The 22,428-nt window shown below is 40.8% G+C and overlaps 1 protein-coding gene across 1 annotated transcript in view; it reads right to left on the reverse strand.

Annotated features, from left to right (window-relative positions):
* Positions 1–11,454: 11,454 nt before the first annotated feature.
* ICA1L (islet cell autoantigen 1 like) overlaps positions 11,455–22,428 on the reverse strand; it is a 76,612-nt gene continuing 65,638 nt past the window's right edge. The window contains exons 12-14 of the mRNA XM_044241335.1: positions 20,316–20,570; positions 17,369–17,458; positions 11,455–12,045 (exon numbers count right to left, since the gene is read on the reverse strand). Coding sequence (XP_044097270.1) covers positions 11,930–12,045; positions 17,369–17,458; positions 20,316–20,570 — 461 coding nt within the window. The 3' untranslated portion in view covers positions 11,455–11,929. The remainder of the gene's footprint in view (positions 12,046–17,368; positions 17,459–20,315; positions 20,571–22,428) is intronic.

The raw sequence follows: 22,428 nt of genomic DNA on the forward strand, positions 1-22,428 counted from the left end.
CCAGAAGAAATTTCTACTGGAGAAAATGGCGTCCCCATGTTCTGTATGATTTCACAAGACTTAGGACAGTCAGTCAAGGAAATTGTGAGAGATTGTGGATGTGGCAAAAACAGCGTGTGTGTGAAGAACCTCAGACATATGGTTCTTGGAGAAATTCAAGAGCTGACAGACACCACGCAAGAGGAATTAACAAAAAATGTGATGGCGGGGAGAGCTTCCCAGCCCGTGCCAGACCACGAGCACGAAGATGTAGAAGCAGCGGCACCAGGAAGAGTGGACATGCCACAGTCTGGCACAAGGTTTGCACATTCAAGACGACTTTCCACTTGTTACGTAACATGGACCCTTCTGTGATACAGGCGCTGAAACCAAAGCAAAGGGTAGAAGGAGGCGTGATACCAAATAGAATTACTTTCAGAGAAATAAGAAAGCAAAAAAAGCAGGTTTTGACGTGACTGTGCATTTCCCTAAAGTTGACCCTGAGTGCGCCTGCTTCTCCTGCCTTGTGTCCCCACTGCCCTGGGGACCATGTGAAGTCAGACGCCCCCCCCAGCCCTGCTGCCCTGTCATTGCAAGAAGGTGAGGATGGTGATCTTTATGGGGCTCCCACTTAATGAATAGTAACTAATCACGATGCCATGCTATTGATAAACGTAACCATTGTGTATGTCGTATCTTCGTGTGGCGATTTGGAGACTGTATGGCGGGAACTGCATGAGACGTTTTTGTGTTGTTGTCGTCCTGCCTGAAGGTTCATTGTGTAGAGCATCACGTGCAAGAAGTGGTTCACCTGTCCTCACACAGGCAGAAGGTGAGTGACGTTTAATTTAAAATTCATGTGTTAGTTTTTGTTTATAACCTTGTCTTCAAGGATTACATTCCCGTACGTTCTGCTTCTCATAATTGGAGCAGTTGTGTCAGCCTATGCTCACAGGTAAGTGGTATTTTTTTTTTTAAGATTTTATTTATTTATTTGACAGAGATCACAAGTAGGCAGAGAGGCAGGCAGAGAGAGAGAGGAGGAAGCAGGCTCCCCACTGAGCAGAGAGCCCGATGCGGGGCTCGATCCCAGGACCCTGAGATCATGACCTGAGCTGAAGGCAGAGGCTTAACCCACTGAGCCACCCAGGCGCCCCGGTAAGTGGTATTTTTTAAAAAGTACTGTTTCCAGTACCGTATTGTGGATGACACTCCTGCTGAAGGTGGGCTGTAAAAGCGTAACGATTTGTTCATTAGTGTATGGCCAGGATGCTGGGAAGCCGTCAGGCTGATGCTGCTTCGCTATCGGGGCTGAATCGTTTGCCTGTGAATAAGTATGAATTTCTTTTTCACGTGATCTTCATTTCTGATGACTAGTGTTAGTAATACGTAGCATCTACAATCTTGTGGAAGCATTGATGTACGTGCTGAGAGATGATTACGTTTGTAAACACATGATATCAAAAAATTACAGTACTATAGGGGCGCCTGGGTGGCTCAGTGGGTTAAAGCCTCGGCCTTCGGCTCAGGTCATGATCCCAGGGTCCTGGGATCGAGCCCCGCGTCGGGCTCTCTACTTGGTGGGGAGCCTGCTTTCTCCCCTCTCTCTCTGCCTGCCTCTCTGCCTACTTGTGATCTCTCTCTCTGTCAAATTAAAAAAATGATAATTAATTTAAAAATTACAGTACTATAAATGTATCTTGCGATCTCAGTATTTTCATTTCTCTGACTTCATTGTGAGAATGCAGTATATGACATGCAAAATGTGTTATTCGTAAGCCTTCTGATCAACAGAAGGCTAGTAGTAATTCAGTTTTGGAGGAGTCAGAAGTTACACACGGACTTTCAACTGTGCGTTGGGGGACGGTTGGCTAACCATCCTGCGCTGCTTGAGGGCCAGCGGTACAGTCAAGGATATGGAGCCGAAATAGTAATAAAAATAGGTAGCCCTGCTGGTCGCTTACCAAGCACCAGACACCTTGTATGGCAGCTGTTTCCCCTGATCTTGGCAATGACCCTGCAAAGCCAGACACTGCCGTTTTTACTGTCTTACAGCTGACCAAATCAGAATTAGTTGAACTCTTCCACGGTCATCGGGGAAATGTCAAAGTTTGGCTTTGAACCAGGTCTGACCACAGGACTCCAACACAAAGCCTTACTGCCGCTTCCTCCGTTATCAGTGACTGAAATTAGGTGTTCGGTGTCACTGCAGATCACGCGCCATCCAGCCATTGTCTTGCTTTTCTCTGCCGCCCTCTTCGCTACTTCAGCTGGCGGCCGCTTGGCTCGGAGGACGAAGAGAAGGCAAGGCTCGTTGGGCACCAGTTCCTTACAGAGAGGCTGCGGCCACCGGTCCTCGAGGTGGCGGTGTCACACTGCACAGCCGCAGAGATTCCAGAGACACATTTACGTTGGGGAGCACAAGTTCTAGAGACGCAGAAGTTGACTTCGGCCACGTATTGGTGGATTTCTTTTAACCCACCTTTTGAGGAAAAGACTGACTGACTTATTTTTTAATTTATTTCATCGTGATACATGCACTCCTCAATCCCACGGCCTCCTCCCCACATTCTCTCCACCCGCCTTCCTTTGGGTAACCATCCGTTCTCTCGGAGACTGTTGCTTGGTTTGTCCTTTTTCCCATTCGACCGTTTGTTTTGATTCCTGAATTCCACATATAAGGGAGATCATGGGGTATTTGTCTTTTTCTGACTATCTTATTTACTTAGGATTAGGCTCCCCAGCTCCACCTGTTGTTGAAAATGGCAAGATCTCCCGCCGATGGCCGAGGGGCGCCCCCCGGTGCACCCGCCTCCGTCCGTGCTGCGGGCCGGGGCTGCGGCCGCCGTCGGGCTGTCGTGGATAAGGCCGCCGGGAACACCGGGACGCATGGAGCCCGGCGAAGTAGGGTTTTTGTATTTTGGGGTAAATCCACAGCAGTGTGATTACTGGCTCGTGGGGTAGCTCCATTTTTACTTTTTCGAGGACGCCCCGTGCCGTCTTCCGCAGCGGCTGCCCCGCTTTCACCGGCTGCTCCTTTTCCCCGTGTCCCTGCCAACCCTTGTCGTTTCTTGTGTTTTAGTCTTTCCAACAGGTGTGAAGGGATACCCCGCTGTGGCTTGGATTTGCATTTCCCTGATGATGACTGATGTTAAGGCTTTTATTCACGTGTCTGGTGGCCATCTGGGTGTCGTCTTTGGAAAAATGTCTGCTATGGGGCTCTTAGGTGGCTCAGTCAGTTTAGCATCTGCCTTCAGCTTGGACCATGATCCCAGGGTCCTGGGGTCCAGGCCCACATCGGGGAGTCTCCCTACTCCCTGCTTGTGCTTTCTAATAAGTAAAATCTTTTTTTCTTTTTTTTAAGATTTTATTTATTTATTTATTTGAGAGAGAGACAATGAGAGAGAGCATGAGCGAGGAGAAGGTCAGAGGGCGAAGCAGACTCCCCATGGAGCTGGGAGCCCAATGCGGGACTCGATCCCGAGACTCCGGGATCACGACCTGAGCCGAAGGCAGTCGTCCAACCAACTGAGCCACCCAGGCGTCCCTCTAATAAGTAAAATCTTAAGTAAAAAGAAATATTTGCCTGGGTGGCTCAGTGGGTTGAGCCGCTGCCTTCGGCTCAGGTCATGATCTCAGGGTCTTGGGATCGAGTCCCGCATCGGGCTCTCTGCTCAGCAGGGAGCCTGCTTCCTCCTCTCTCTCTCTGCCTGCCTCTCTGCCTACTTGTGATCTGTCTCTGTCAAATGGATAAATAAAATCTTTAAAAAAAAAATATTTGTTATGTCTTCTGCCCATTTTTAAAAAATATTTTATTTAAAAAATAAAAAAATTTAGAAGATTTTATTTATTTATCTGACAGAAATCACAAGTAGGCAGCGAGAGAGGAGGATCTGCCCATTTTTAAATTGGATTATCTGTTTGGTGAGTATTGAATTAAGTTCTTTTCTATTTTGGATACTAACCCTTTATCAGATAGGACGTTTGCAAGTATCTTCTCCTGATACATTGCCTTTTTAATTTTGTTGACTGTGTCCTATGCTGTGTAGAAACTTTCTATTCTGATATAGTCCCAAGTTTATTTTTTTTTTAATTTTATTTATTTATTTGACACAGAGAGATCACAAGTAGGCAGAGAGAGAGGAGGAAGCAGGCTTCCCGCCCAGCAGAGAGCCTGATGTGGGGCTCGATCCCAGGACCCTGAGATGATGACCTGAGCCAAAAGCAGAGGCTTAACCCACTGAGCCACCCAGGCGCCCCCCAATAGTTTATTTTTGCTTTTATTTCTCTTGCCTCAGGAGACATCTAGAAAAATGTTGCTACAATCAATGTCACTGAGATTGCGGTTCTCTTTAAGGACTGTTACGGCCTTCAGGTCTCACATTTAGGTTTTTATTCCATTTCCAGTTTCTTTTTGTGTGTGGTGTAAGAAAAGTAGAACCGGTTCTTTTCTATTCCCCCGTGTTAAAGCAGATTTCCCCAAAACCATTTGTTGAAGAGACTTCTTCCCATTGTTAGTCATTCCTCCTTTGTCAAAGATTAACTGACCAAATAATTGTGGGTTTATTTCAGGGTTTTCTGTCCTATTGCACTGATCTGTTTTTCAGTGCTAGTACCATACTATTTTAATTACCACCACTTTGTAATGTAACTTGAAATTTGCAATTGTGATACCTCCAGGTTTTTTCTTTTTCAGAATTGCTTTGGCTGTTTATTCAAGGTCTTTTGCGGCTCCATACAAGTTATAGGATTATTTGTTCTTTGAAAAATGCTGTTGGTATTTTGATAGGGATTGCATTAAATCTGTAGATTGCTTTGGGTCGTGTAGACATTTTAACAATATTTGTTCTTCTTCCAACCCATGAAAATGGAATGTCTTCCGTTAGTGTTTCCTAGTTTTCAGAGTACTGGTCCTTTACGCCTTTCATTAAATACTTCATTGTTTTCAGTGCAGTTGTAAATGGGATCGTTTTCTTAATTTCACGTCTTGTTGCTTTATTTTTAGTATGTAAGAATTGCAACAGATTTCTGTACAGTGATTTTGTATCCTCTGACTTTACCAAATTCATTTATCAGTTCTAGTATCACTGCAAATAGTGAGAAGTTGACTTCTTCCTTACCAGTTTGGGTGCCTTTTATTTCTTTTTGTTGTCTGATTGCTGTGGCTAGGATTGTGTTGAATAAAAGTGGTGACCGTGGACATCTCTGTCTTGTTCCTGACCTTAGGGGAAAAGCTCTCAGTGTTTCACCATTAAGTATGATATTAACTGGGTTTTTCCTATATGGCCTTTATTATATTGAAGTATATTCCCTCTACACTTACTTTGTTTAGGGTTTTTGTGATGAACGGGTGGTGTACTTTGTCAAATGCTTTTCCCTGCATCTGTTGAAATGATTATATCCTTTTTATCCTTTCTCTTGTTTATGTGATGTATCATGTTGAGTGATTTGCAAATATTGAACTACCCTTGCAACCCAAGAATAAAATCTCACTTGATTGTGGTGTATGATTTTTAAATGTATTATTGAATTTGATTTGCTATTTTATTTAGGATTTTTGCATCTATAATTCATGAGAGATATTGGCCCATTGTTCTCTTTTTTGTGTGTTGTCTTTATCTAGTATTGATAGCAGGGTGATACTGTTCTCATAGGATGCACTGGAAGTTTTCCTTCCTCTTGTATTTTTTGGAATAGTTTGAGAATAACAAGTATTAATTCTTCTTTAAATGTTTGGTAGAATTTGTAGGTGAAGATGTCTGGGCCTGGACCTTTGTGTTTTGGGAGACTTCAAATTACTGATTCAATTTCATTGCTGGTAATTGAATCTGTTCAAATTTTCTATTTCTTCTTGCTTTAGTTTTGTTAAGTATATGCTCCTAGAATATTTTTTTCTTTTTTTTAAATTTAAATTCAATTAGCCAACATATAGTACATCCTTAGTTGCAGGTGTAGAGTTCAGTAATTCATCAGTTGTGTGTCACACCCAGTGCTCAGCACGTTACGTGCCCTCCTTAATTGCCTATCACACAGTCACCTCCACTGACCTCCCCTCCAGGAACCCTCTCAGTTTGTTTCCTATAATTAAGAATCTCTCATAGTTCGTCTCCCTCTCTGATCTCTTCCCAGTTTTCCCTCCCTTCCCCTCTGATCCTCTGTGCTGTTTTTTATATTCCGCATATGAGTGAAACCATATAATTATCTTTCTCTGATTGACTTATTTTCCTATTATTCCTATTATTGGTATTTGTCCTTGATGGCTGAGTAATATTCCATTGTATATATGGACCCTGTCTTCTTTATCCATTCATCTATCGGTGGACATCTGGGCTCTTTCCACAGTTTGACCGTTGTGGACACTGCTGCTGTAAACACCGGGGTGCGAATGCCCCTTTAGATCACTGCATTTGTATCTTTATGTCTCTAGAATTTATCCATTTCTCTCAGGCTGTCCAATTTGTTGGCATATAGGTTTTCATAATATTCTGTTAAAATTGTTTGTATTTCTCTGGTATTGGTTGTTATTTCTCCACTTTCATTAGTGGTTTTATCTGGGTCCTCGTTCTCTTTCAGTGGGTCCTGTTAGAGTTTATCAATTTTGTTATCTTTTCAAAGAAACAGCTCCTGGTTTCATTGATCTGTTCTACTGGGTTTTTTTATTTGTTTTGTTTTTAAGATTTTATTTTTTTTGAGAGGGTGTGTGTGTGCACAAACAGGGTGAGCAGCAGGCAGAGGGAAAGGGAGAAGCAGATTCCCCGCTGAGCAGGGAGCCTGGTGCGGGGCTTAATCCCAGGACCCTGGGATCATGACCCGAGTCAAAGGCAGATGCTTAGCAACTGAACCACCCAGTCGCTCTGTTTTGTTTTGTTTTTTTTTTTTAGTTTCTATGTCATTTATTTCTGCTCTAATCTTTAGTATTTCCTTCCTTTTGCTGGGTTTGGGTTTTATTCCTATTTTTCTAGCTCCTTTAGAGGAGGAAGGTTAGGGCATTTTGAGATTTTTCTTGTTTCTTGAGGTAGGCCTGTATTGCTCTAAGCCTCCCTTTTAGAGCCAATTTTGGTGCATCCCAAAGATTTTTTGTTTTCATTTTCATTTGTTTCCATGCAATTTTTTTTCTTTGACTTCCTGGTTGACTCATGCATTGTTCTAGTAGCACGTTATTTAATATCCATGTGTTTGTGTTCTTGCCATATTTTTCTTGTGGTTGATTTCATAGCACATGGTCAGAAAAGATGCATGGTAGGACTAATTTTTTTGAATTTGTTGAGACTTACTTTGTGGCCTAACGTGATCTGTTCTGGAGAACGTTCCACGTGCACTTGCAAAGAATGTGTGCTCTTCTCTTCGGTATGAAATGTTCTGAATGTATAAAATCCATCTGGTCTAGTGTGTCCATTCAAAGCCACTGTTTACTCGTTGACTTTCTGTTTGGATGCTCCATCCATCCATGGGAGTAGGCGCTGAAGCGTTACTACTGTATTGCTGCTGTTGTATTACTGTCAGTTTGTTAACTGTTTTATGTATTTGTGTGCATAATATTGGGTGCATAAATATTTACAATTGTTATATCTTTTTTAAGATTTTATTTGAGAGAGAGCAGGAGAGAGTGCTTGAGCAGGGGGACGGGCAGAGGGAAAAGCAGACTCCCCTGCTGAGCAGCAGGGAGCCTGACATGGGGCTCGATCCTAGGACCCTGAGACCATTACCTGAGCCAAAGGCAGATGCCTAACCGACTGAGCCACCCAAGCGCTCCTGAAATTGTTCTATCATCTTGTTGGATTCTCCCCTTTTTTATTATATAGTATCCTTCTTGGTCTCGTTACAGTCTTTGTTTGAAAGTATAGTTTGCCGGGGGGTTCCTGGCTGGCTCCGTCAGAAGAACAAGTGACTCTCGATCTTGGGGTCATAAGCTCAAGCCCCATGTTGGGCACAGAGATTATGTAAATAAACTAACTTGAAAAAAAAAAGTCTAGATACAGTATTGCTATCCCAGCTTTCTTTTGACATTCATTTGCATGATAAATGTTTCTCCATCCCCTCACTTTCAAAATGTAGGTGTCTTTCAGTCAGAAATGAGCCTCTTACAGGAGTATATAGATGGATCTGGTCAAAAGTAATTTTTTAATCTTATTTGGCATGCTCATTTCAGACAGAAGACAGAATCACCTGGATCAATTTAATTTATATGTGAGGCCAAAGGCACTCTAAATTAACAGTGTATAATGTTAATAGCGGTTATCCTGGATGGTAGTGTGGTGAATGATTTTTCTTAAATGAGAGGCTATTACCTTGATATGGGGAAAAGGAAGCTTTTTTCCTTTAATGTAAAAACATGCACTTCAAAATCTTACCTATTAATACCACCTGGATCTCCTTTTTGTATTTATTCTTTGGACATTGATTGGTTCCTTATACCACTGAATGAAGAACCATGTTTAAACTTTAAATGCCAAGGACAGTTTTTAATTCGACTTTTTAAAAGTCTTTTTAAATGATACATAAAAAAAGGAGATATTTTATGGTTGGCAAATTAATGTGACTCATCCTGTTCAATAGGTTTTTATTGCCATATTTAAATACCTTACCATTGTATGTTTTATGTGCATTACTTTCAGTACTGCTGAATTAATATTTAAAGTTTGTATTTCCTTCCTATCTTAATTTCAGTATCCCAAGATTCTGGGGCTGCTTCATTGCTCAAGGTAAGAAAACAGAGGGCCTGTCAATACTATGGAAGAAGATACAAACTAGATTGTTTCTGGCTTCCTTTTATTCCTGCCTTCAGCAATCAGGTTAAATACTGTGCTTCTATCTCATTGGTTATTGTTTCTAGGCTCAAAATTTTAATATTGATGGTTTGTATTTTGGTACTGATTATCTTTAAACAAAGAGCACATTCCGTTATTTCTCATATCTTATAACATCCCTTCTGTATGAAGTAAGTTAAAAAGAATGAGTCTCACAAAGATATTCATTGCCTTGGTTTTATTTTCATTCTGTGTTATCTGTATCAATTCAAACTACCTTTTAAATACTATGGTCCTGAGGTAAAACCCGAATTTTCTAATAGGTTAACAATAATTGGATTTGTATTGAATACTTTAGGAAATCAACTTTTTTGTCTTATGCCATCTTGTAATCTTTATTAAAAGAGGCTCGGGAAAATAGAGCACAAACTTCCTTTGTTCTTATGCTGTAAGACCTCTGCATTCCCAGATGGTCTCTAAAGATAGTTATGTGAAATAAATCTCCATCGTTAAATACAAACACTGAATTTCATTGTGCAAATACTGAAGCCTATTTTTTTTTAAATACAGTTCGTTTCTAACCATATCAGAGCTATGTTTTACAAGTAATGAAAGGTTTCAAAAAATACAAAGTTACATCGATCTCATCTTAATATGCCCTGGTAATCCCGTCTCACTTGTAAAGTGGTCGTAAGAAAGATTAGACAAATTTTAGTTCTTCTGGGGCTTTTCTGAGCTTACATGCATTCTTAATTTGGTAATAAAAAGGAGGAGATATTATTTTCCCCCATTTAATATAAAAACATCCATTTACTTTGAAAGAGTTCTCAGCCGACCTTCGGTTAAGGCTATTTCTTACTGAATGTTTGATCTAGATTTAAACAAATAGCAAGCGATCACCCTTCTACTCTATGTTTCTCGTGTTTTTCCTTCACTCCCTACTGAATAGGTGGTTTGTTTCCTTTATATTAGCAGTCTCGGCATTATATAGCTAGATTTCTGTTTCTGGCCTCTAGATGACTGAACTTCAAATAATTTATCTTAAAAAAATACAGTTACCTTCATTTTAACAACAGTTTTCAATGTGCTCTTCAAAAATGGGGTTGTTCGATTTGTTAAAATTATAACTGAACTTGCTCAGTTAATGTTGCTTTTGGATCAAATGGGCAGCTATATACTCTGAGAGAAAAAAAAATGTTAAGAGAATCTAAACTGAATAATAAATATCTACTGTGTATTTCTTTTTCTTTCTTTCTTTTTTTTTTTTTGAGGACTTTTTTCTTTGGAAATTGAGTGCAGCGTGAATATACTGGTAAGGATTCTGGCTTGGAAAGTGGTTTTCCTCGGTGTTCAGGTGTCTTTGAACACCTGAAACTGCTTTGCATGCATGTGAAGGAGATACACAAATATTTTTGAACTAATGTATTAGTGAAAGAAAAATGGCGCAAACTTGAGATCCAAAGTTAGCATTATTTTTGAAGTGTTCAAAGTTGACAGTACAGAGTCACCATAGGTACAGAATTTAGATTGTGATTGTGGTCACAGCCCTTGGTGACTGAATCTTCTGGAGAACTTCACTGAATAAAAAGGAAGAGGTAAAAAATGCTTCTGACTGAAAGTATAACCAAATAAGGAAATAAGAGTCAGCATGAAGAGACTACATAACCTTTTCCTGAATCTGTGTTTCCGATCCTCAGATAAGGTCTTTCCAGCCTATGCGACGCTGCCCCCCACACGTGACCTGCTGCAGGGCTCGGGCAGCTCCGGGGGTAGCTCGCCCAGACGCTGTGCTTGGAGGTGGACTGCGCTTTCCCCTCTCTGCTGCATTTCCAAACAGTGTTTATTTAGAGTGACGTAGACATTACAAGCCATTCTCTTGTAAACAATAAATAAGCCTGTTTGTTTAAAACTAGGAACACATGGAAACTATTGTGAACGCTTTCGTTAAAATGTTCCCTTCTGGAGATGTAATGGACTCGATGATAAAAAGAAGACACCTGGAGAGTGGCCTCAAAGCCGAAGGCTGGGCAAGAAAAAAGAACAGGGAATTAAGTGATACGTATATCCAGTGGCTATGAGCTCACTGGCTTAGACTAACTTCCCTCCAGGAAGGAGAACCATTTTTTCTCCGTAATCATATAGAGCCTCAGAAGGTGTCCCCCACAGAAAGGGAAAAGTGGAAAAATAAGACCCTTTCTAACTGATCATGTAGAGCCTTCTGTGGCTGCCAGAAAAGAAATCTGGATTAAATCATGTCAAGAAATAGGTAATAAGTATACAAATATGTACAAGAATAAGCTTAGAATTTCTCCCTCGTTCAGACAGAAGTTTCTGGGTAATTACAGGAATACTATTGCCAGTTGCTTAGGGATCGTCCTTCCCTTGCTTTCTTTTCAGAAAGAATGTGAGTACTTTACACTGTGGTAGCAACATGTGAGAAACCAGGCTGAAGACACCTGTACAATGTCTTGAATATTACTGGCCATTCTTGGGGATCAGGAGATGGGTTTATGAGTTTCTGCAGAAGATAGATTTAGCAAACACATCATCCTGCTACTTTGCCATGAAAATTCAGTAATGGAATTGAGGGGTGTCCATGATTTTCTATGAAGGAAAAAAACTAAGTAATATTACATTTTAGCCTCCAAGTGGAGAAAAGCACCAAGTTTTTCTCATTTCATTAAAGCGAACTGAGTTCTCAAATCTTACTCCACTTTCTAACTAAAGACAAAACTGTTCTGGTTCTGGTGCTATTTTCCACAACAGAAAACTCCCCCTGCTATGGTTTTATTTAAAAACCACCCCCAAATCACAACCCAATTTACATGCTGTCTTCATCCACATACAGAATTGTCACAGCCAGCAAGGTACCTTACACACATACGGCTTTCCAAATAAGCCCAATTCCTTATTTACAGAAGTACTCCTAGCTATTATTTTGACATAAATTTTGGTCTCTCTTTCAGACTCAATGGCTCATAATATTTTCCACATATTATCAACAGCTGCAAATCCAAGATATTAGAGAAATACTTAATCTATTCAAACGTAGTCCTTACCATCTCTTTAAAGTTGGCTGAAAACTGTTAGATTCACAAACACGATGCTTTTGTGTATGGGTTACAATATAAACTCCTTTCCACAAAGGCAATATGTTGAAAAATTGATGTCTCAAGGCCACTGAAGTGACAACATAATTTCAGTCAGGCATTGAGAAGTTCATCGTCTGAGTGTCCAATAGCATCAGGGTTTGCAAGTGGATCCAAGTCTGCAAATAGATTGAACCAAGCTGACATGTCTTGGTTACCATTGTTGGGAGCTATTAAAGAAGAAAAAACACATTTAAGAGTCTCAGGTGTTTAAAATCACATTACTATACCATTTACTTGATTTTACTTTATTTTTTTAAATGCCACATACTTCTACTTTGTTCTCTCAAGATGCTAGCTTTTATTTTTATTTATTTATGAGATTTTATTCACTGGAGAGCGAGCGAGCACAAGTGGGGGCAGGGGAGGGGCACAGTGAGAGGCGGAAGCGACTCCCTGGACTCGGGGATTATGACCTGAGCCCCGGGCTGACGCTCTACTGACTGAGCCGCCCAGGCATCCCTCCTTGGTAATTTTGAGAAGCTAATAATGCAGGTACCGTGCGGTTTGCTGAGTCCTTTCTATGTAAGTAATTTTATGTTGCTCTGAGAAATGATTAAAAATGAACATACAGGCAGTAATAGTTTTATAAACACAGATAATTTATAGAAGTCTCTCAGGTAAGGTTCAAAAGTGAAAGTAACCTTTGTTCCCACCTTGCCGGAACATTACATTTGTAAACTTGGTGTTTAAAGAGTATAAAATATTAAACATAGGAGGAAGAAAATCCTATCACATTAACATACTCAACAGTTCTCACTTTGGTTTACAGTTGTTTCCTTTGTCTTGTCCATTTGCATTTTACAGATTTTTGATACATTTTATGGAGTGGATTGTGTCACAGATACAACCTCCTGTTAACCAATTCCCTGTCACCTCCCTGTGGAGACTGGAAACTCACATACGTCAATAGTCTATAGGTTGAACTGTGGCAGAGATTTCAAGACTATCCATTTAGGTAAAAGGCTGAAACTACTAAAAGAATGCACAATGGCATAGACAGTCATCTCAGAAAGCTAGGCTGTTAAGAATTGCAACTTTTATTAAAATTCTCAGGCTTAATTTTATTAAATTGAAGCCTCAATGATTATAGACAAATAGCTTTCCCAGTACTTCTGTTTCCCAATATTTCTTTCCCAATGTTCACTTACAAAATTTATTTTATAGCCTCTATTTTAAATGATTAAACACAAATTTAGTTTTCGTGGGTTTTAGAAAAAAAAAATTATAAATAGGCTGAATCCCAAAGGGATGGCTGTATTTTGATTCAGCTAGTGTCAGTCTCTGATTTGCTTGGAGTTGATGAATTTTCTGATTTATCCCAGTACACAAAGTACTGGAAAGACTAGAATTCCAAGAGTCTACAATGATACATATCCAAGAAAAAGCCGTTCCATATGGTAGAATGTCAACTAATAAGTCCAGAAGGATTGAGGAAAGAGAAAAACCACCATTTGGCAATAACCATAGTAATAAATATTTCATGCGAAGAATGCTAAAATTAGTGGGTGAAACTTGGATGGAAACGAGCCATTTACACAGTTTCAAAATATTTTTCCCACAAAATATTACAAATGGAAAAATCTAATAGTAATTTTATAGTGTAGTCACCTGGGAGACACCGTCTCAATCAACTGACCAAAGTTACCATCACAAGCAATGGGACAGTTCAGACGTCATGTGCCTCCTGATACTACAGAGAAATGGAGCATCTGGGTGGCTCAGTGGGTTAAGTCTCTACCTTCCCCTCAGGTCATGATCTCAGGGTCCTGGGATTGAGCCCCACATCAGGCTCTCTGCTCGGTGGGGGGCCTGCTTCTGCCTGCCTCTCTGCCTACTTGTGATCTCTCTCCCTCTGTAAAATAAATAAATAAAATCTTAAAAAAAAAAAAAAAAGGCACAACATCACTCTTGTTAGGCTCTTCCTGCCAAAATCCCTAACCTGAATCTAACTATGAAAAAAAAAATCAGATAAACCAAACTTGAAGAATATTCTACAAAATAAATGACCTCTATGCTCTAGAGAAGTCAGGATGATGAAAGACAAAGATTAAGGAACTACCCCAGATTAAAGGCAATTAAAGGACTTGACACTAAATGAAGTGTCAGATCCTGGATTCGATCCTGCACAGGGTGGGGGAAACCTCTTTCTCTTTTATTATAAAAAAGCACGGGGCGCCTGGGTGGCTCAGTGGGTTAAATGCCTGCCTTTGACTCAAGTCATGATATGGGAGTCTCAGAATCAAGCCCTGTGTCTACCTCCCTGCTCAGCAGGAAGTCTGCTTCTCCCTCTATCCCGCACCCCGCTCATGCTCTCTTGCACATAAACGAATAAAATCTTTAAAGAAAACAAAACATTAGTGGGACAATTGGCAAATCTGAATAAGGTCTATAAATTAGATAACAGTATTATGTTAATTTCCTGATTTTGATAACTGAATTGCAATTATGTAAAAGAATATCCTTATTTTTAGGAAAAAGATAATGAAGTATTTAAGCTTAAAGGACTATTATGTCTGGTACTTTCTAGTCTCTGAATAATTTCAGTTCAGAAGAAATTATATATATTATACACACACAGAATAAGACAAATACGATTCACATTTTGGAAAATCTTGGTGAAGTCACAGGAATATTTTTTATTATAATCACAAGCCTTTCTATAGTTTTGAAAATTTAAAAATACTGATACAATATCATAAACCACTAAAAAATACGAATCCATATAGGGGCACCTGGGTGGCTCAGTCAGTTAAGCGTCTACCTTCGGCTCATATCATGATCCTAGGGTCCTGGGATCAATTCCCACATTGGGGTCCCTCTTCAGTGGGGAGCCTGCCTCTCCCTCTCCCTCTGCTGCTTCCCCTGCTTGTGCTCTGTCAAATAAATTCTTTTCAAAAAATGTTACTCCAGGGACGCCTGGGTGGCTCAGTTGGTCGGGCGGCTGACTTCGGCTCAGGTCATGATCCCCGCGTCCTCGGATCGAGTCCCACATCGGGCTCCTTGCTCAGCAGGGAGCCTGCTTCTCCCTCTGCCTCTGCCTGCCACTCTGTCTGCCTGTGCTCACTCTGAGAAATAAATAAAATCTTAAAAAAAAAAAAAAGTTAGTCCATATGGGTAGTACATACATGGGGAAGAAGAGAGGTTGTTTGTAGCAGAGTGCTGAGGGCGGGCAGAAGCAGTGAGCTATATGGCAAGTGAATTATATGTCAATAAGACTAAAATTATGATCAAATAGCTAAGATTTTAAAAAATTAATGTATCCATATAAAGGAATATTAAAACTTAAAAGGGAGAAAATCCTGTCACATGCTACAACATGGGTGAACTGTGAGGACATTAGACTAAATGAAATAAGGCAGTCCTGGGAAGACAAATAGTGGGTGAGGTGCCCAGGGCAGTCACATTCGTAGAAACAAACTCTAATGGTGGTTAGCAGCAGAGGAAAGGGGATTTATTGTTTGGATCTAAAGTTTCCGATCTGCAAAATGAGAACGCTCTGGAGATAGTTCCACCACACTGTGCACAGACTTAACATTATGGAACCGTTCACCTACACATGGTTACGGTGGTTCTGTGTTTTCTACGATAATAAAAATGCAGGGGGAGTGCTGCGCTTAGAAAATCATCGTTTTTTAACCACCCGTCATAGTGAAGACTGAATCAGGCCAAAAGCAACGCTGGGCGCTAAATCGAAGTAGCTATTGTGACGCCGAGCTGGACTTGGTCACAGAGTGTCCCCTCACAGACCGCTCAGTGGCTGCAGAGAGGATAAAGCAGCATAAAGTGGGAAATATTTAGGAGGAAAACTGGACAACTCTTTGGACGGGCGCTCACCATCCAAAGGGAGAAACGGACAACATCGCTTTCAGCTGTGCAGCCCTGAGAGGGGCCGCCGCCGGGCTGTCCTCCAGGCAAGAATGAAGAACCTGAACTTAACCGTGAAGAAAAGCTGTGGAAACGTTTCAGGGTAAGAGAGGCCAGAGAGACCGGACAAGTGGGCATCTGAACCTAGACTCACTTCCAGAAGAGAAAGCGCTGCAGGGGACGTGGCTGCGGTAGCTCACCAAGCCGGAATACAGACGCGGGACGGGCTACAGGGAGAGGATCATGTTATTACTGTTCACTTCCTGCCATTTACAACCGTACGTGGTCATGCGAGAGAACGTACCAGGTCTTAGGAAATGTGCACCGAAGTGCTTTGGGGGTAACTAGTCATGATGCGTGTAATTCACCCTTGAGTGGTGCAGAATAAAATAACGGACACACGTCTACAAAATACTAACAGCAGAGGAACCTCATAAAGGGGACACGGGTATTCTCTGTGCAACTTTCACTTATGCAATCCATCTGTACATTTGAAATTATTTCCAATTAAAATTTTTAAGAATCAGCAGCAGTGACTAAGATTATTATGTATCTAAAATCCTGACAGAGTGTCTGTTTTCTCCGCACACCCCACACGGTAGTTACAGCACGGATCAGTTCTGCAGGTGCCAACAGTCCGTGTTAGCGATGAGAGTGTGCCAGGCCCTTGCTGAACGCCTGAATGCACTGTTTGTCAACAGGCATCTTGAACTCAAAGAACACCTTCTGTCTCCAATGCTATCACCTCTTACCAACAAACCTCAACACAAAATACAAAAAATTAAACTACACAATTTAGTTTACTATGACAAGCCCACAAGTTCTATTCAATTTTTTCCATGATGAGGGATAGCCAGGTATAACTTACATTTTATTTATTTAAATATTTTATTTATTTATTTATTTATTTATTTACTTATTATTTTTTAAGAAGATTTTATTTATTTATCTGTCAGAAAGAGAGCACAAGCAGGGGGAGTGGCAGGCAGAGGGAGAAGAAGGTTCTCGGCTGAGCAAGGAGCCCAAAGCGGTGCTTGATCCCACTGGGATCATGACCTGAGCCAAAGGCAGACGCTTAACCGATTGAGCCACCCCGCCATCCCCATGTATTTAGTTGAGAGAGAGAGAGAGAGAACTTGTGTGCACAAGCAGGGGAGGAGAAGGAGAGGAAGAGAGAGAACTGCGCAGACTCCGCAGCGGAGCCTCACAACCCTGAGATCACGACCTGAGCCAAAATCAAGAGTTGGGACGCTTAACCAACTGAGCCAACCAAGTGCCCCTATCACTTTCATTTTATTATTTTTTTTAAAGATTTTATTTATTTATTTGACAGAGAGAGAGATCACAAGTAGGCAGAGAGGCAGGCAGAGAGAGAGAGGAGGAAGCTGGCTCCCTGCTGAGCAGAGAGCCCGACGCGGGACTCGATCCCAGGACCCTGAGATCATGACCCGAGCCGAAGGCGGCGGCCCAACCCACTGAGCCACCCAGGTGCCCCTTCATTTTATTATTAACAAAATATTTTTCTGGACACTATGAGGCAAACACTATAAAATGATACTTTTCTAAATTTATCTGCATTCAACCGATTGCTAATATAATGGCAAAGACTATAAATATATAACTTACACTTTGTTGATTTCTTTGGACTCTGGGAAGGCACTGGCTGGTTATCAGTGTGTGAAAGGGGAACTTCTAATCCCTCTTGGGAGGCCCAGCCTAGGAGAGGGAAGTAAGGAATTATCCGTTGTTAGTCAAGTAGGAAGCAACATCAGAAAAAATAAGAAAACGTAAAAATATCTACCGAGTCCTCAAATCTTTCTATCAGGATGAGATTCTACAATGTAAGACACAGGAGACACTTAAAATGTATCTGCAATTATGTATTTTAGTCAAATCATCTAAGTTTAGTTCCAGCTAGAATTAGACTTCTTATAGTTTTCTAAGTGGTTTTGAAATACAAGTTTTCTTTTTAAACAACTGCAAATAGATGAGGCACAGAAAGAGAATTTCTGAGGGGTTGGGAGAGAGGAAATACACCTGCCAATTAGAATCTTGAAACCTTTAAGTATGTTTATATCCTTGGATTTAGTAATCCTAGTTCTAGAAATTTATCTTGAGTAAATAATTTAAGTGAAGGGAAAAAAGCACACATATGGTTATGTTTATTGTGGCATTATCTATAAAATGAAAAAGTTGTAACAGTAAGGAACGAATTATGGGAGATAAACGTGACAAGATATTATGCAGTCATTAAAAAGTATCATTATGAATACCCATTACTAAAACAGTGAAATATTTGCCATAACGTGAGAAATGATTTAGGCTATAATTAAAATGCAGCACTAGAAACGAACCTAGATTACCCTGCCCACTACCCTCCTTGAACAGAAGAGATTACGGAAAGCCCAAGTTTGTTCTTAGAGTTCCTAGAACATAGATCTTTTAACTCAGGATAGCTCCCTTTCCTGGTTTACCCTGCAGTAGAGTAAGAAGCCATAAAGAAAAGGCTGGTGAAGTTGAAGCGGCCTGCAGTAGGAGGCAGAAGACCAGATTCTGGTTTCCTCTTAATTGTTTACTGCCTGGGGATCTTAAGCAAGACACCGTTTCAACCGAGTATCAGTTGCCTGGGCCATTGCTTCGGAACATCCTGTCAGCCTGCAGGCAGGGACCAGAACAGAGGCTCTGAGTGGTGAAAAAATACCGCTGATAACGTACAGCCAGAAAAGGAGCAAAGATCCGCTGCTGCTAGAGATGCCGCAAGCCAAGGAGAGAGCAGTGGGATCGCACGTGGAGAAGGAATCTGTAAAGGTGGGTGACTGTCAGGCTACTGACCAGGCATATGAGAGTAACTTTTTTCTAAAATTTTATAGTAAAACATTTGAATTATCCTCAGAGTGCCTCTTTATCAAATGATACTGTATTCTTACTTTTAGGCTATTTAACAAATTCTTACTGAGTGATTACTGAACTGCTCTTTTATTTATTGAGCTAACTTTATGCTGCAGTCCTGGAAAGCACAAAGATAAATCACCCCACAGATTGTGCCCTTGAGGTGCTTACGGATTGGATGACATGGGATGGTCTTGCAGATACAGGATGAACATAAGTATTTTATTTATTTTTTAATTTTTAAAAATTTTTTATTTGACAGAAAGAGAGACCACAAGCCGAGGGAGCAGAGCAGCAGGCAGAGGGAGAGGGAGAAGCAAGTTCCCCACTGAGCAGGGAGCGCAACACAGGACTCGATCCCAAGACCCTGGGATCATGACCCGAGCCAAAGGCAGCGCTTAACCGACTGAGCCACCCAGGAGCCCCTAAACACAAGTATTTTCATAAGAAGTACAATGCATTAAGATCCTGTTAGGTGTTGGGAACCGTTTCCTACTCGGGGATGGAAGACAGGGACAAAAGGCAAGAGGAACTCTGATGATAGTCATGAGAACAGGCGCCGTGGGAGGCCAGAGGCGGGAGAAAGCGCACACCGGGCGGCACGGAAGAAATACTCAGTTGTTGGCGGCCACGGAGAAAACACTGGACTGGGAATGCAACACAGGCTCAAGCCTGTGCTCCATTACTGAACACCATAAACGAAAGCAGCAACACAAGAAATGATGTTTCAGATGGATCTGAAAATTAGTCAATATAGTTATAGAAAGTGGCTAAGTGTTTTGATGTAAGCTACGAGAGAGGAGTGGACATAGAGGCACAAGTTTTATCCTGGAGCCCTTGTTTCCTCATTTTTTAAAAAAAGGTAAGCAGAGTGCGGACATCAGTGTCTGCCTCTTCTTGGAGAATGAACCGTGGGGGAAGCCTGGTCCGCGACCTGGGATTTGGGCGGCCGGGTAGGAGGACTCCAGCAGCAGCCCAGGAAGCCAAATAAGGCTCGAAATGCCTCTGGCAATAGAAATGGAGAGAAGGAATGTGAAACTGGAGACATGTTTTCAAAACAGAACTGGCAGGACTTAGCAACCAATACGGCAGTGGGGAGCAAATGAACTCTGCAGGTGCCGGGTTGGACACAGGCTGGTAGGACAGTAGGTCAGTCGAGGGAGCGCCTGACATAGAAACAAAGCAGGTGACCCTTAGGAAAACACCCTGCCCCGCTTTCTGCCACCGTCCTCCAGTCCTGCTCCCTTGCCCAGGAAGCTGCCGTGGAACTACCCTTGTCTGCTCTGAACCCAAGGGGAGAGAACACACCGAGATTTGTTAAAGGGAAGAAATGGTATCACCTGCCCTAGGCAAGAGTAACTTAGCAGGTCAAGGGTTTAAAATAAGACCCGGATTTTCTATGTAGAGAAGACTGGAGAAAGTCAATGTATAAAGTGGGTTTGACAGAGGTGGCAGGAAAGCAGCCCTTGTTTTGCCTTTGTTGATATACTCTGGTCATGGTAATGACCGGAGTACTGGTGGTAATATTTGTTACTCTTGCAGCTGATAGATGAGACACAGATTTTACCTAGTAGTACCGAAGTTAAATCAATATCCTTGTTGATTTTAGCATCTACATACACACAGTTTTGCTTCACAAAGATAAATTAAGTTATGACTGTCTAAATGTTTCATAGACACTTACTGTTAAAAGCTCCAGCAGCATGAAGGCCAAGGTCAAAAAGCTGTGAAGGAAGGAATCGTGAGGAATGAGCAAGAGGCTCCGACCCCACAGCAGGCTCCCGTGACATGAAGCTGGCCCCAGGGCTCCCGAAGGCAGTCTGGCATTCTGGGGTAAATTCACCAGTACTTGAAGAACCAGGACTTAGGACGTTGTTGAGAAATGAGAATTCCTTCTCAAAATCATCTTCCAGTGAATCTATCGGGAAATCTTTTACAACTGTTGAATGAACATAAAAACAGAAGGCTTCTTTTCAAGGAAATGAGAGTAGAACATAGAGCAAATCAAATTTGTTTCATTGTTCTCATACATTAATATAATTTTTGAAAGTTTTTTAACATAATTTATAATGAACAATTAAACTGATTGGAAGTTTATGAGAAATTATTTCTAATTTGATAGTCTAGTCTCTAGAAATTGTTCCAAGGACACACATGAGGAAACATTTATTCAAGACAATCTATTAGAAATCTTGGACTAAGACTTCTAATGGTATTTGAACTAAGAATCATTCCCTTCCTACTCTCCTTCCAATTCAGCACGATGGAAATTCTACTCTACACCTGTGTGGCCAAAAACACAAGGCTCCCTTCTCCCCCTAGTTATGTTCTTAGGAGAAGGAGGATGTCAGCATTTCATACCCTGTTCTCAATTACTTGGCTAAGTCTGGGCAGTACAGTCAAGAGGTGGAAGCTCCCATTTGCCACCCAGATAAAAAGACCACAGTCATAAGATGAGACTCTGATTTGAGTCACAAAAGGATGGGGCGGTTTGGGGAAAAATGAATAATCATCCCCAAATTTCTTGAAAACATTAATGTACTCCTTCATCAAGCTTAATAAAACCCATGCAGAATCAATATAAAGAGATCTATATCTAGATACATCATAGGCAAATCACTGAAAGTCAAAGATAAAGAAAAAATCCCCCCATTCATAAATGGGAAGAATCAATATTGTCCAGCTGGCAATTGACTCCAAATGAATTCAACATAATTCATATTCAACATAATTCATCATTCATTCATGTAGGAATTCAACATAATTCCTATCAAAATCCCAGTAGGCTTTTTTGGATAGAGACTGACAAGATGATTGTAAAAATTTTATGGAAATGCAAAGGAGTTAGAATGCCAAAACAATTTTGAGAAAAGAACAATGCTGTGGGACTACTACCACCAAATTTCAAAAATTTCCTATAAAACCACAATAATCAAGACAATATGGTTCTGGTCAAGGACAGATATACAGATTAGTGGAACAGAAACTAGAATCCAGAAACACAAACTTTTTTTCTTTGGTCACTGGATTTTAACAAAAATGCCAAGAAAATTCCATGGAGTAAGAAATATCCTTGCAGTAAATGGTCCAGGAACAACTGGACGTGCATATGCAATAAACAAAAAACAAAAATTAAAAGACATACCTCACACCATAAACACCAATTAACTCGAACTTATCATAGTCCTACACATAAGAGCTAAAATTATAAAACTTCAAGAAGACATAAGAGAAAATCTTTGTAACTTTGGGTATGAAGGGTTTCTAGACAGGATACCAAAAGAACACATAAGAAAGAAAGTAAGTTGAACTTTGTAAAATTTTTAAAATTTTGTGTTTTAAGAGGCAAAATTTTTTTTTCTTAAAGATTTATTATTTATTTATTTGACAGAGATCACAAGTAGGCAGAGATGGGGGAAACAGGCTCCCCGCTGAGCAGGGAGCCTGATGTGGGACTTGATCCCAGGACCCTGAGATCATGATCCGAGCTGAAGGCAGAGGTTTAACCCACTGAGCGACCCAGGCACCCCATTAAGAGGCAGAGTTCAGAAAATAAGATGACTAGGATAAAATATTTACAAGTCATATGTCTGACAAAGAATTTGCATCAAGAATAAAGAAATCTTGCAACTTAATAATAAGGTAAATAACCCAATTTTAAAATAGGCAAATAACCCTGGGGCTAATAATACATTATATGTTAATAAAAAAATTTAAATAGGCAAATAGGTCTTCATAGATTTGTCAACAAAGACATATGAATGGCCAATAAACACAGGAAAAGATACTCAACATCA

The sequence above is a fragment of the Neovison vison genome, chromosome 3, assembly GCF_020171115.1.
Source record: "Neovison vison isolate M4711 chromosome 3, ASM_NN_V1, whole genome shotgun sequence".
Lineage (NCBI taxonomy): Eukaryota > Metazoa > Chordata > Mammalia > Carnivora > Mustelidae > Neogale > Neogale vison.